The sequence below is a fragment of the Lipotes vexillifer genome, unplaced genomic scaffold (assembly GCF_000442215.2).
Source record: "Lipotes vexillifer unplaced genomic scaffold, Lipotes_vexillifer_v1.1 scaffold382, whole genome shotgun sequence".
Lineage (NCBI taxonomy): Eukaryota > Metazoa > Chordata > Mammalia > Artiodactyla > Lipotidae > Lipotes > Lipotes vexillifer.
Genome location: NW_006780611.1, coordinates 8,572,141 through 8,583,951, shown reverse-complemented (window position 1 = coordinate 8,583,951; position 11,811 = coordinate 8,572,141). Strand labels below are relative to the sequence as shown.

The 11,811-nt window shown below is 59.2% G+C and overlaps 1 protein-coding gene and 1 non-coding gene across 2 annotated transcripts; one reads left to right on the top strand and one right to left on the bottom strand.

Annotated features, from left to right (window-relative positions):
• Positions 1–887: 887 nt before the first annotated feature.
• Positions 888–960, bottom strand: TRNAG-CCC (transfer RNA glycine (anticodon CCC)). Its single transcript has one exon. It is a non-coding gene; the product is annotated as a tRNA-Gly (tRNA).
• A 791-nt stretch (positions 961–1,751) lies between these two features.
• On the top strand, positions 1,752–11,206 carry SGSM3 (small G protein signaling modulator 3). Its single transcript, XM_007454103.1, has 21 exons — positions 1,752–1,863; positions 2,246–2,331; positions 2,778–2,844; positions 4,883–5,079; positions 5,150–5,257; positions 6,040–6,183; positions 6,408–6,603; positions 6,966–7,111; positions 7,380–7,604; positions 7,947–8,001; positions 8,150–8,277; positions 8,459–8,614; positions 8,755–8,809; positions 8,993–9,042; positions 9,218–9,370; positions 9,510–9,580; positions 9,728–9,776; positions 9,853–9,938; positions 10,659–10,781; positions 10,869–10,929; positions 11,126–11,206. Exons 1-21 carry the CDS (start codon positions 1,752–1,754, stop codon positions 11,204–11,206), a joined length of 2,349 nt encoding a protein of 782 aa, XP_007454165.1.
• Positions 11,207–11,811: the final 605 nt, after the last annotated feature.

Sequence of the window (11,811 nt, the reverse complement as noted above, 5' to 3'; positions counted from 1 at the left end):
AGCTGTCAGAGTACTTTCCAGAGCAGCCCACCATTTTTACATTCCCACTAGTAGAGTATGAGGCTTGCAATTTCACCACATTCTCACCAACACTAACTGTTGTCTTTTTTTTTTTTTTTGATGTTGAAGATAAGTTTTAATGGCAGGTGCCTACTGCTGTAGGACAAACAGGAGCTATGTGCCTAAGTGTATTCATCCCATATGGCCAAACACTGCTCTTAAGACTTTTGTCTCCAGGGACTTCCCTGGTGGCACAGTGGTTAAGACTCTGCCTACCAATGCAGGGGACACGGGTTTGAGCCCTGGTCCGGGAAGATCCCACATGTCATGGAGCAACTAAGCCTGTGCGCCACAACTACTGAGCCTGCGCTCTAGAGCCCATGAGCCACAACTACTGAGCCCATGTGCCACAACTGCTGAAGCCCGCGTGCCTAGAGCCCATGCTCTGCAACAAGAGAAGCCACTGCAATGAGAAGCCCGTGCACTGCAACAAAGAAAGAGTAGCCCCCACTCACCACAACTAGAGAAAAGCCCACGGGCAGCGACGAAGACACAATGCAGCCAAAAATATATAAATAAAATAAAATATTTTTTAAAAAAAGACTTTTGTCTCCAGTAGGCCATCCTCGTGGGTGTGAAGTGGAATCTCATTGTGGTTTTGCTGTGCATTTCCCTGATGACTAATGATGTCAAGCATCTTTTTACCTGCTCATTGGCCATTTACGTCTCTTCTTTGGAGAAATGTCTGTTTAAATCTTATGCCCATTTTTATTTATTTTTTGTTAATATTTATTTATTTATTTTTGCTGCTCTGGATCTTAGTTGTGGCACCTGGGATCTTTTAGCTGTGGCATGAGGACTTCTTAGTTGTGGCATGTGGGGTCTAGTTCCCTGACCAGGGATTGAACCTGGGCCCCCTGCATTGGGAGTGTGGGGTCTTAACCACTGGACCACCAGGGAAGTCCCCTTATGCCCATTTTTAAATTGGGCTGTTTGTCTTTTTAATTGTTGAGTCATTTTTGAAGAGGACAAAAAAAGGAGGAAGGCAGGGGTTAAACAGTGACGTGAGAAACTTAGATGGCAATTTCCTACTTTCCCAGCTGTGAGGTGCTGGAAGGTGTGGTCGAGCAGACTGGTGGATGAAGTGGAAACGTCAGTGTCGGGTGGGTGGAGGTACTGACTCAGAAGTGTTGTACCTAAGTGATTCCTCAAAAATTCTGGCTCAGGAACCTATTCATGGAAGTTTTGGTGGTGGCTGGTTTTTGTTTTCTTTTTTAAGAAACATTGGCCTGAGTACAGAGCATCAGGAAGTCTGTCTGTGTGATCCTCTCCTTCCTTAGTAGTGTGGGACCTGAGCAGACCCCTCCTCTTGGCTCACAGGGCTGTTGGAGAACAGTAGTCTTGTAGCTTCTTCAAAGCGTGTGCTCTCGGATGAAGTGTTCAGAATAGGAGGCTTTTTCTTTCAAGCGTGACTTTTCCTTCCCTGTCAAACAGTGGCCAGGATTTACCTCCCCACCACCTCTGGGCCAGCAAATCAGAGTTGGGTAGAAAGGACTCCCAGGGGAGGGGCTGCGTTAAATGACTTTCCTCTTTGCACTCCTACCAGGGCAAATGTTTCTGGACCAGATGAAGCTTGAGGAGCCTTCCAGCTGTAAGATACTAGGATAGGAAACTCCTGAGTCTGGATCTACAGAAGACTTGCCTGTCCTCTCCACAAAATGTCAGGTGGGAGGCAGGGGCCTGGCTTGGACATGGGGCGACAGGCTCGCCAGGGGGAAGGGGGTCTTATCCAGGAGGACACCCCGGTGGGAGGGAAGCAGGCTTGTTTTCCACAGACCTTCGAGGGTTACGTGGACTGCCCAGGTAATGGAGGAAGGAGGAAGTCTTCTGATGGGCATCTGGGAGAGTTACTGCAACTCTCTCCTCAGTTTACCTGAATCCCTGTCCTCTCCTTCCAGCCTGAAAATCCTCACTCACAGGTGGAGGGAGAGGCAAGGAGATGAAGTCTGGTTATGTCTTGTAACACACTGCTGGCTTCCTTTTCCTTCTGTCAGAAAGTTGCACTTTGCTAGGTTTCTCCCCTCCCCCATCCATCCCACTCTAGATGGTCCAGTCCTTTAATGCTGGCACTCTGGGGGGTGGGACGGTGGGGAAAGGAAGGGAGAGGGGGTGTCTCAACTTGAATTTTCCGCCTGAATGTTCTGCCTTTTCTTCATCTCCTATTCCTGGTCCTCTTTGGTTTTAGGAAGCCACATACCTTCTGCCAGTGGCCCCTTCTCAGCCCTGACTCCTAGCATGTGGCCCCAGGAGATCCTGGCCAAGTACACACAGGTACAGCAGTCAGCCAGTGGGCGCCAGTGGCTCTGCTCCCACGCTGGGGCACCCAAGGGGACCCACCGCCCGCTGCAGGCATCCTGGGAGGGGGGCCACTCCCCCGTATTCACACAAGGTCAGAAGCCCCCATCAGAGACAGCATCTTAGCTCCACGTTCCCTGTGAATCGGACATTAGGTTGGGGAACAAGTATGGCACTCTGCTCTCAGTATTATGGGGACACAGAAATACATAAAACGTGTTTCTTGCCTTGATTTTTATCTTTGACCTCTGAGGAAAACAAGGAAAACTCTGGGAGAATTCAAGAGGGTCGTGGCCCCCGGAGCTGAGTGATGACCACAGAAGCTTCAGGGAACGGTGGCCTTTGGTCTGAGTCAGGGAGGCTAGGAGGCACGGCAGCAGCGCGCGCAGCCCCAGGCTGACTCTTCCTACTCCTGGGTCTAGAAGGAAGAGGCAGTGGAGCAACCAGAGTTCTGCTATGATGAGTTCGGCTTCCGCGTGGACAAGGAAGGTGAGATAGCCCCTTGGGTGTAATCTCTCCACTGTCCTTGGGGAGGACCAGCTCCAGTGACTGATTACACTGCTGTGGCCTTGGGCTCTAGATGTTTTACCCACATGTTCCAGAATCAGGGACAGAGCCACATCCGACGGTGATGCTGTTATAAGTATCTGGAATCCTTTGGGTTTTTTTTTTTTTTGCCACGTTGCGCAGCTTGCGGGATCTTAGTTCTCCAACCAGGGATTGAACCCACGCCCTTGGCAGTGAAAGCACTGACTCCTAACCACTGGACCACCAGGGAATTCCCTGGGTTTTTTTTTTTTTAAGATTAATTTTATTAATCTTCATATGATAATAAAAGCAATAATGTTCATTATAGAGAATTTTAAAAGTACATCAAGATATAAAGATTAAAACAAATGAACCCATTATCCTACAACCTGAAGATAACTGCTGACGTTTCTATGTATTTTTTTCCTGGCTTTGTGTGTATCCATATGTAACTTTTCATAACTAAGATGACATCATATACATGTTTTTATATTGCTCTTATATCTCTTAAAACTATTCCATGAGCATTTTTTCTGTCAGTTAAGACCTCTTTAAAGCATGTTTTTCAGTGGCTGTGTGCTGTCCTTGTAATTATAATGGATTTGTCATTTTTTTGTGTGTTTTTTAAATAATTTATTTATTTTTGGCTGCATTGGGTCTTCGTTGCTGTACGAGGGCTTCTCATTGCGGTGGCTTCTCTTGTTGCAGAGCACGGGCTCTAGGCGCGCGGGCTTCAGTAGTTGTGGCGCACGGGCTTAGTTACTCCGCGGCATGTGGGATCTTCCTAGACCAGTGTTCGAACCCATGTCCCCTGCATTGGCAGGCGGATTCTTAATCACTGCGCCACCAGGGAAGTCACTGTCATCATATTTTCATAACCATTCTTCTGTAAGTGGGCCCCTAGGCCATTTCCATTATTTTCTACTGTAAATACACCTGCTGTTGCCGAGTGGGCTGCTGGAAAGCTGTCTGCCAGAACCCAGGGTAGCCTGTCACCAACCAGACGTTAACTGACTGACTGAGACCATTCACCTTCAGGTCACTCATACTCCCAGTTCTGATGAGTCTTCCTTGTTCTCTAGTTTGCAGGCAGACATTCAGAAGGTAAAAGCTGGGCCTGAGAGGAGCACAGGGAACTTTCTAGTATGATGGAAGTATTCTATATCTTGATGGGGACAGCATTTAGACTGTCAGTGTTTAGACATTTGTTTATTGATACTCAACAAAGTGTACACTTAAAGTTTGTGCACTTTATGTGAATTCACTGAAGGTGAAGTTTCAGAAACTGGAGGCCAAGGGCATGGCTTTAGGATGAGTAAGGATGAGGCTCTGTGGGGTGGCCCTGCCCCACTGTGCATCCCCAGTGCCTCAAACAGGTGGTCTTGGCCTCATGAGTTCCCAGGCAGTAAACAAACAAACAGATGTATGCTGGGGGCAAGAAGAGGCTGGGAGAGGAGGGGAGGTGGGAGACGTTTGAACAGAGACTGGGAGGAAGTGAGGCAGTGAGTGTGGCCAGGAAGGGGAATAACAGGTGCAGAGGCCCTGAGGCGAGTGGATTTGTGGGAAAGAGCTGGGGTGGAGGGAGCAGGGCGCGAGGAGGCGGGGTCGGGCGCTGTGTCTGCGTGTGACAGGCTCTGAGCTGTGACAGGGCTGTGAGCAGCCTCTAGGGAGGCAGGGCAGGACTAGGTGGCCGCTGAGGAGGCTGTCGCTCTAACCCAGACGAGAGATGGCGGCTTGGACCAGGGCCGTAGTCGGAGGGGCAAGAGGGCTGAGGTTCTGCCTGTGCTCTGAAGCGGAGGAGCCTGAGCACCTGGTGGGGGGTGGCCTCGCGGATCTGGTTTGGGGGTGAAAGCAAAGAGTTCGCACTGGCTGTTCGGGGTGCTATGGGAGATGGTTGGAAAGGTGGCCCTGGCTTTCGGCGGTGAGATCCGGGCGGCGGACCCAGAGCCCAGTCCTCTGCTCTCGGGGCACAGGCGGCGGGGGTCGCTCTCCCTCACAGGCGCAGACGGCGCCCCCCGCCCAGGCCAGCTGCTGGAGGACCCCCCCCAGAGGCTGCGCTGGCAGGCCCACCTGGAGTTCACCCACAACCACGACGTGGGAGACCTCACCTGGGACAAGATTGCCATCTCCCTGCCTCGCTCGGAGAAGCTCCGCTCCCTGGTGCTGGCCGGGGTGCCCCACAGCATGAGGCCGCAGGTGAGGCGGGCTCGCGGGGGCCACGGGCTTCAGGGGCCCCCTGGGGACTGAGCGCCGTGTCCCCCATCAGCTGTGGATGCGGCTCTCCGGGGCCCTGCAGAAGAAGAGGAACTCCGAGCTGTCCTACCGAGAGATCGTGAAGGACAGCGCCAACGATGAGACCGTTGCTGCCAAGCAGGTGGGGCCCTGTTTGGGGGGGCGGGGGGGTCGGGGGAAGCCCTTCGGGGGGGCCCGGGAGAGCTCGGCAGCCGTGAGGCAGCCCTGGGCAGTCCTTGCACCTACAGACGTGTGCCTGGAGCCAGCCAGTTTCCTCCTGGACCCTCTGTGGGGGGCGTGGGGGGAGGGATTGTCAAAAAGGCCACCGGACCGGTGCACATTAGGATCCCCTGGAGATTTTTTTTTATGTTTTATTTATTTACTCTTTTTTTTTTTTTGGCTGTATCGGGACTTTGTTACAGCACATGGGATCTTTCGTTGCGGCACGCGGGCTTTTCTCTAGTTGGGGCGTGCGGGCTGAGTTGCCCCGCGGCACGTAGGATCTTAGTTCCCCGAACAGGGATCAAACCCGCATCCCCTGAATTAGAAGGTGGATTCTTAACCACTGGACCACCAGGAAAGTCCCTCCCCTGGAGATTTTAAATACAGGTTTCCAGGCTTCACTCCAGAGATTCTCATTCCACAGCTGTGGCTTGAGGCCCAGGAATCTGTAATTTTATGTTTAGAGGCTCCCCCGTGGATCACGTGGTACCAGCTGCACACCAGCTGGGCTCTAATCCTGAAGGGAGGAGGGTGACTTTGACCCGGAGCCTGAGGAATCCCCATTCCTGGGAGAGAAGCCAACCTGAGGTTTGCCCCACACAGGGGCCCCCGGCCTCCTTCAGGGGGGTCTCGGTGTCAGGGGTGCAGAGGCTGTGCGCCTGCTCTGCACCTCACAGGCTCTTGTGGGCGGGCTGCCAGCAGATTGAGAAGGACTTGCTCCGCACCATGCCCAGCAACGCCTGCTTTGCCCACATGAGCAGCGTGGGCGTACCCCGCCTGCGCAGGGTGCTCCGAGCACTGGCCTGGCTCTACCCGGAGATCGGCTACTGCCAGGGCACGGGCATGGTGAGCACAGCCCGGGACGGGGGCAGTAGGCCTGGAGGAGAGGGTGGAGGGGGGGTTCCCAAGCAGGGAGGGGTTCCAAGCCTGAGGCCGGCATGCGGTCTGTGGGGTGACCCCCCCCACCCCCCAGAGGCCGCCTTGTTCTAACTGGTTACCCCCGAGGGGGTGCCTCTTCTAATTTGCATGGACACCTGGGCAGAGGCCCCTTACCACCCTGCCCCGGCCAGGTGGCTGCCTGCCTCCTGCTGTTCCTGGAGGAGGAGGATGCCTTCTGGATGATGTGCGCCATCATCGAGGACCTGCTCCCCGCCTCCTACTTCAGCACCACCCTGCTGGGCGTCCAGACCGACCAGCGGCTCCTGCGCCACCTCATCGTCCAGTACCTGCCTCGGCTGGACAGGCTGCTCCAGGAGCATGACATCGGTAAGGGCCCGAGCCCACCGCTGCTCTGGGGTCAAGGGGTCCCGAGCTCTGGCTCAGGTGCTGCAGATCTGAGGCCTCAGGACCCAGCTGAGGACGGGGCAGTGCTGGCAGCTCAGGAGGAGGAAAGGAGCTCGTCTGACGACGGCCACTCATGCTGCTGCCTTCCTTGCTCTCTTGTTCTCCGATGGTCCCTGACGCCCCGCCTCCTCTCTGCCGTGGAGCAAGCATAGCCTCCTGCTGCTTTGGGAGATTCGCTCCACCTCCCCCACGGCTTGCGTGCCTGGGGGATGCCCCTCTTCTCTGGCTGTTCTGCACCGGCCGTCCCTGGTGCCAGCTTCAGGGCCTCTGGTTTGTGTCCACAGAGCTGTCCCTCATCACACTGCACTGGTTCCTCACGGCCTTCGCCAGCGTTGTGCACATCAGGCTGCTGCTGCGCCTCTGGGACCTGTTTTTCTACGAGGGCTCCCTGGTGCTGTTCCAGACCACGCTGGGCATGCTGTGCCTCAAGGTGAAGGCCGGAGCCCCGGGTGCCAGATGCAGCTGTCCTGGCAGCCGCCTCGGGGTCTGCCCACGCTCCACCTCTGCTCCAGTCCGGGCTTCAGTGTCCTGTGGCCTGAGCCCTGGCCCCTCTGGAGATGCCCCGGGGAGGAGGGAGGTCTCCCTCCTGGGGCAGGGCCTTCGTGTGCTCAGCTGGACCATCCAGGGAAGTCACACGTACCTGAGGCCAGTGGTTGGGGTCAGCCAGGCAGTGACAGCACCCCCCTCGCATGGCCCAGGAGGAGGAGCTGATCCAGTCAGAGAATTCGGCCTCCATCTTCAACACGCTGTCGGACATACCGTCGCAGATGGAGGATGCGGACCTGCTGCTGGGGGAGGCCATGCGGCTGGCGGGCTCCCTCACTGACGTGGCCGTGGAGAGCCAGCGCCGCAAGCACCTGGCCTACCTCCTAGCAGACCAAGGCCAGCTCCTGGGCACCAGCCCCACCGCCAGCCTCTCTCAGGTGGGCCCATGAGGGAGGAGGCCCCAGCTCACCACCGTCCCCTCCATCTCAGCACCCAGGGCCCGGCCTGGCCAGACCACAGCTGTACAGGGACCCGCCGCCTTGTCCTTGGCACGTCTCTGCCGGGACCCGCCTGGACATACCCAGATTTGAACTGACGATATGTTTCTGAGCCTCAGAGCCGGCCTCAGAGGCCATGTCAGAGGAGGCGGCACGAGTGAGATGCCGGCGGGGCCTCTGCACGGAAGGGCTCTGCTCACTGTCCCCAGTGCTGGGGCGCCATCCACTTGGCTGGGCGCCGGGTGCCTGGGGCTGCCGCCGACCTGATTTCCCCACCTGCAGGTTGTCCGCCGCAGGACCCAGCGGAGGAAGTCTGCCATCACGTCGCTGCTCTTTGGTGAGAACTCCGCATGGGTGGCCAAGCGCTGGGCTGGGCTCCGAGGGCGGGGCGTCTGGCCTCACACCCCGTGTGGACTCTGCGCTTCCTTGGAGTCGGGACAGGGCCGGGCTGGGCCACGGCCACCATTGCTCTCTGGGCCTCGCAGGGGAGGACGACCTGGAGGCGCTCAAGGCCAAGAATATCAAGCAGACGGAGCTGGTGGCCGACCTCCGGGAAGCCATCCTGCGCGTGGCACGCCACTTCCAGTGCACAGACCCCAAGAACTGCAGTGTGGTGAGCCTCAGGTCCCGGGCTGTGCACACAGCTCAAGCAGGGGCCCTAGCCCTGTTCTGAGCGCCCCCTTGCGGTGGGCTTTTCTGCTCCCCCCCCCCAGCAGGAGCTGAGCCCAGACTACAGCATGGAGAGCCACCAGAGGGACCACGAGAACTACGTGGCCCCCCCCCCCCCCCAGCAGGAGCTGAGCCCAGACTACAGCATGGAGAGCCACCAGAGGGACCACGAGAACTACGTGGCATGCTTGCGTGGCCACCCGCGCCGGGCCAAGGCCCTGCTGGACTTTGAGCGCCACGATGATGATGAACTGGGCTTCCGCAAGAACGACATCATTACGGTGAGCGGGGAGCGGACGCCTTCGTCCCTGCCAGCCCCGAGGCCATGGGTGGGTTGGCCGAGCCCTCACGTGGCCAGAGCTGCCAGCAAAGGATGAAGTCAGGCAACTGGAGCTGTATTTCCTGTGCTTTTCCTCCGCAGATCATCTCCCAGAAGGACGAGCACTGCTGGGTGGGGGAGCTGAATGGCCTGAGAGGTGAGGCCTCCGTCTGGTCCTGTGTTGCACTGGGTGAGGGGAAGGCAGGCCTGGCTGGGAAGCTGCAGCGGGCACTGGGTTTGCTCAGACAGTGGAGTCCATCACTCCCGTGTGTCATCACCGTTGCGGGGAGCATCAGGACACCAGGCCGCCCGCTCCTCACGGGCCCTGCTTCTCCCACAGGCTGGTTTCCAGCAAAGTTCGTGGAAGTCCTGGATGAGCGGAGCAAGGAGGTGAGGAGGGTACGCACGAGGCAGGCCCATCCCCGGAGCCGCTGCTGCCTCTGCCCCGCGAGGCCTGCACCCTCCTTGCAGGGCCTGTGTCCCGAGCGCGTGTGGCTTGTGGCAGTGGCTGTGAGGACAGGGAGGGGCTGGCTGGGGCGTCTCAGACCCCGTCCTCCACCCTCAGTACTCCATCGCGGGGGACGATTCTGTGACAGAGGGGGTCACAGACCTCGTGCGAGGGACCCTCTGCCCGGCCCTGAAGGCCCTGTTTGAACACGGACTGAAGAAGCCTTCCCTGCTTGGGGGCGCCTGCCACCCCTGGCTGTTCATCGAGGAGGTGAGTCAGTCCTTTTCCCTGAGCCCCTGTGCCCTGCGGAGCTGGTGGCAGCTGGTGGGGTGGTGACCTGAACTCAGTTGGACTCTGTGGCTTTGACCTGGTACCTACCCCGTTGCCCGACGCTCACCCTGCCCCCCAGGCGGCGGGCCGGGAGGTCGAGAGAGACTTCGACTCGGTGTATTCGCGCCTAGTGCTGTGTAAGACGTACAGGTAACCCTGCCCTGGCCTCCGTGTCCTCCTGGCAGGGTCATCCTCCTGGTAGGGTCACCCGGCAGCCTGGGGCTGGGGGTGGAGGAGGGAGAGGGAGCGGTCCGAGCCCACCAGGGCAGCGCTGGCAGCTTTGGTCCCCCCTTTCAGGTTGGATGAAGATGGCAAAGTCCTGACCCCAGAGGAGCTGCTCTACCGGGTAAGCAGGGCCGTGGGCGGGACAGGCCTTCAGGGTTGGGAGCTGGGGACACCTGAGTGACAGCTATGCCCTCCAGGCTGTGCAGTCCGTTAACGTGACCCATGACGCTGCACACGCACAAATGGACGTCAAGCTCCGCTCCCTCATCTGCGTGGGGCTCAAGTGAGTGTCTGCACCGCTGCTGAGTGGGGGCCGCGGGGGGACCTGAGCTGGGCAGACGGAGGTGGAAGACGGCCAGGGTGGCTCCCGAAGCCCTTCTTCCAGCGTGAGACCAGCCAGTGCTTGGGGCGGGGGGCTGGCGCTCGGGTTTTGGGGAGCACAGATTTCAGCAAGGTGAGCAGTGAAGGCTCACCAGGGACGCGGCTGCAAGCTAGGGAGGGGCGCCTGCCGGAGGGGTTGCAGGCTTGTGCGAGGCTCGGACCTTGGCCAGGCTGAGCGCGGTGTTTCTGCACTTGCCACACAGCAGAGGGGCGGCCTCCAGGCTGCTCTGAACTGGAGAGGCGGGGAAGCGGTCCCCGAGACCTGCTCGGAACACGCCGTGGGCCCACCGGCCAGCGAGCGGGCTTGTCGCTCCCCAGCTGACCGGTGGGACTGAGGCCCCAGGCCCCAGGCCCCGGGGTGGCGGTGGCCGAGTCTCAGACACAGGACCGAGGGGAGTGGGGGCCACAGGGACCTTGGGCCCCTGGACATGTCTCCCCGTGCGGAGAGACCAGAGTGGCTGAGAGGGAAGGAGGCGGGGCCACCTGCATAGGCCACCAAGCAGAGGGAGGTTGGGGGTGCGGGTGGAGGGGCCCTGGAGCGGGGGTGGCCCAGTGCCGTGGGTGCGGGAGGGCAGGACCCTCTGCCTGGAGCCGCCCCCACCCCCGCCCTGCCTGTGGCCAGTGAGCAGGTCCTGCACCTGTGGCTGGAGGTGCTCTGCTCCAGCCTGCCCACCGTGGAGAAGTGGTACCAGCCCTGGTCCTTCCTGCGCAGCCCCGGCTGGGTCCAGATCAAGTGCGAGCTGCGGTGAGGAGGCCCGGCCCCGGGGGTGGGCCGAGGGGCGGGCCGAGCCCCCTGCGGCAGCTGACAGCCTCCCTCTCCCTCTGCCTCCAGGGTCCTTTGCTGCTTTGCCTTTAGCCTCTCCCAAGACTGGGAACTTCCTGCCAAGAGAGAGGTGGGTGGTCGGGTCCTGCCTTCCCCAGGAGGGATGGCGGGTGGGGCAGTGTGGGTGTTCGTGCTGGCGGGTCCCCCCCCAGATGTGTGGGCGCTGAGGCAGGCCTCGTGGGGGCCCTGAGTGCCGGTGTCGCCTGTGAGGACCACTCTGGGCCCTTGGGCCCTGCGGCCGTGACAGGAGGGCTGTTCCTGTGCAGGAGGAGAAGCAGCCCCTGAAGGAGGGCGTCCAGGACATGCTGGTGAAGCACCACCTTTTCAGCTGGGACATAGACGGGTGATGCTCTTCCTCCAGGGACCCCGTCACACCCAGGCCTCCCCAGACCCCTTGGCTACCAGGCCCCTTCCTCAAGCAAGAAGAGAACAGCCCGGCACTGGCCAGCCTCGGGCCCACCCTACGCTGCAAGGTCGAGGGGAGGACACACTCGGGACCTCTGGCTGGGCACCGTGGTAGGGAGTCCGGGGACACCGCCTTGGGTGCCAGAGTGCTGGTGGAGGGCAGCAGGTGGCATTGGCAGAAGGTGGGGGCCCGGCTCAGCCTGTTAACTCTCAGCGCCCGGGGGAGGGCTCTGCCCTGCCAGGGTCTTTACCAGAGGCCCCAGGCCCCAGGCTCGCTGTGCTGAACAAAAACCTTGGGAGGTGGAGCGCCACCTCTGTTCTGTCAGGTTTTGCTCAGGAGGGGGGTGGGGAGGCTGAAGGCTCCCCCGGCCTCTTTGATTTACAAATAAACTGTCTTTGAGACGAACCTCTCCCACCTTCTGTCTAGCCAGCTGCGCGTGGTCCCGAATGCACAGCCAGGGATGGGAGGTGGCCTCATGGGGAGGTGCAGTCAGGGTCACAGCGCGGCACCCAGATGCTAGGACACCGCCACGCCACCCCGCTCTTC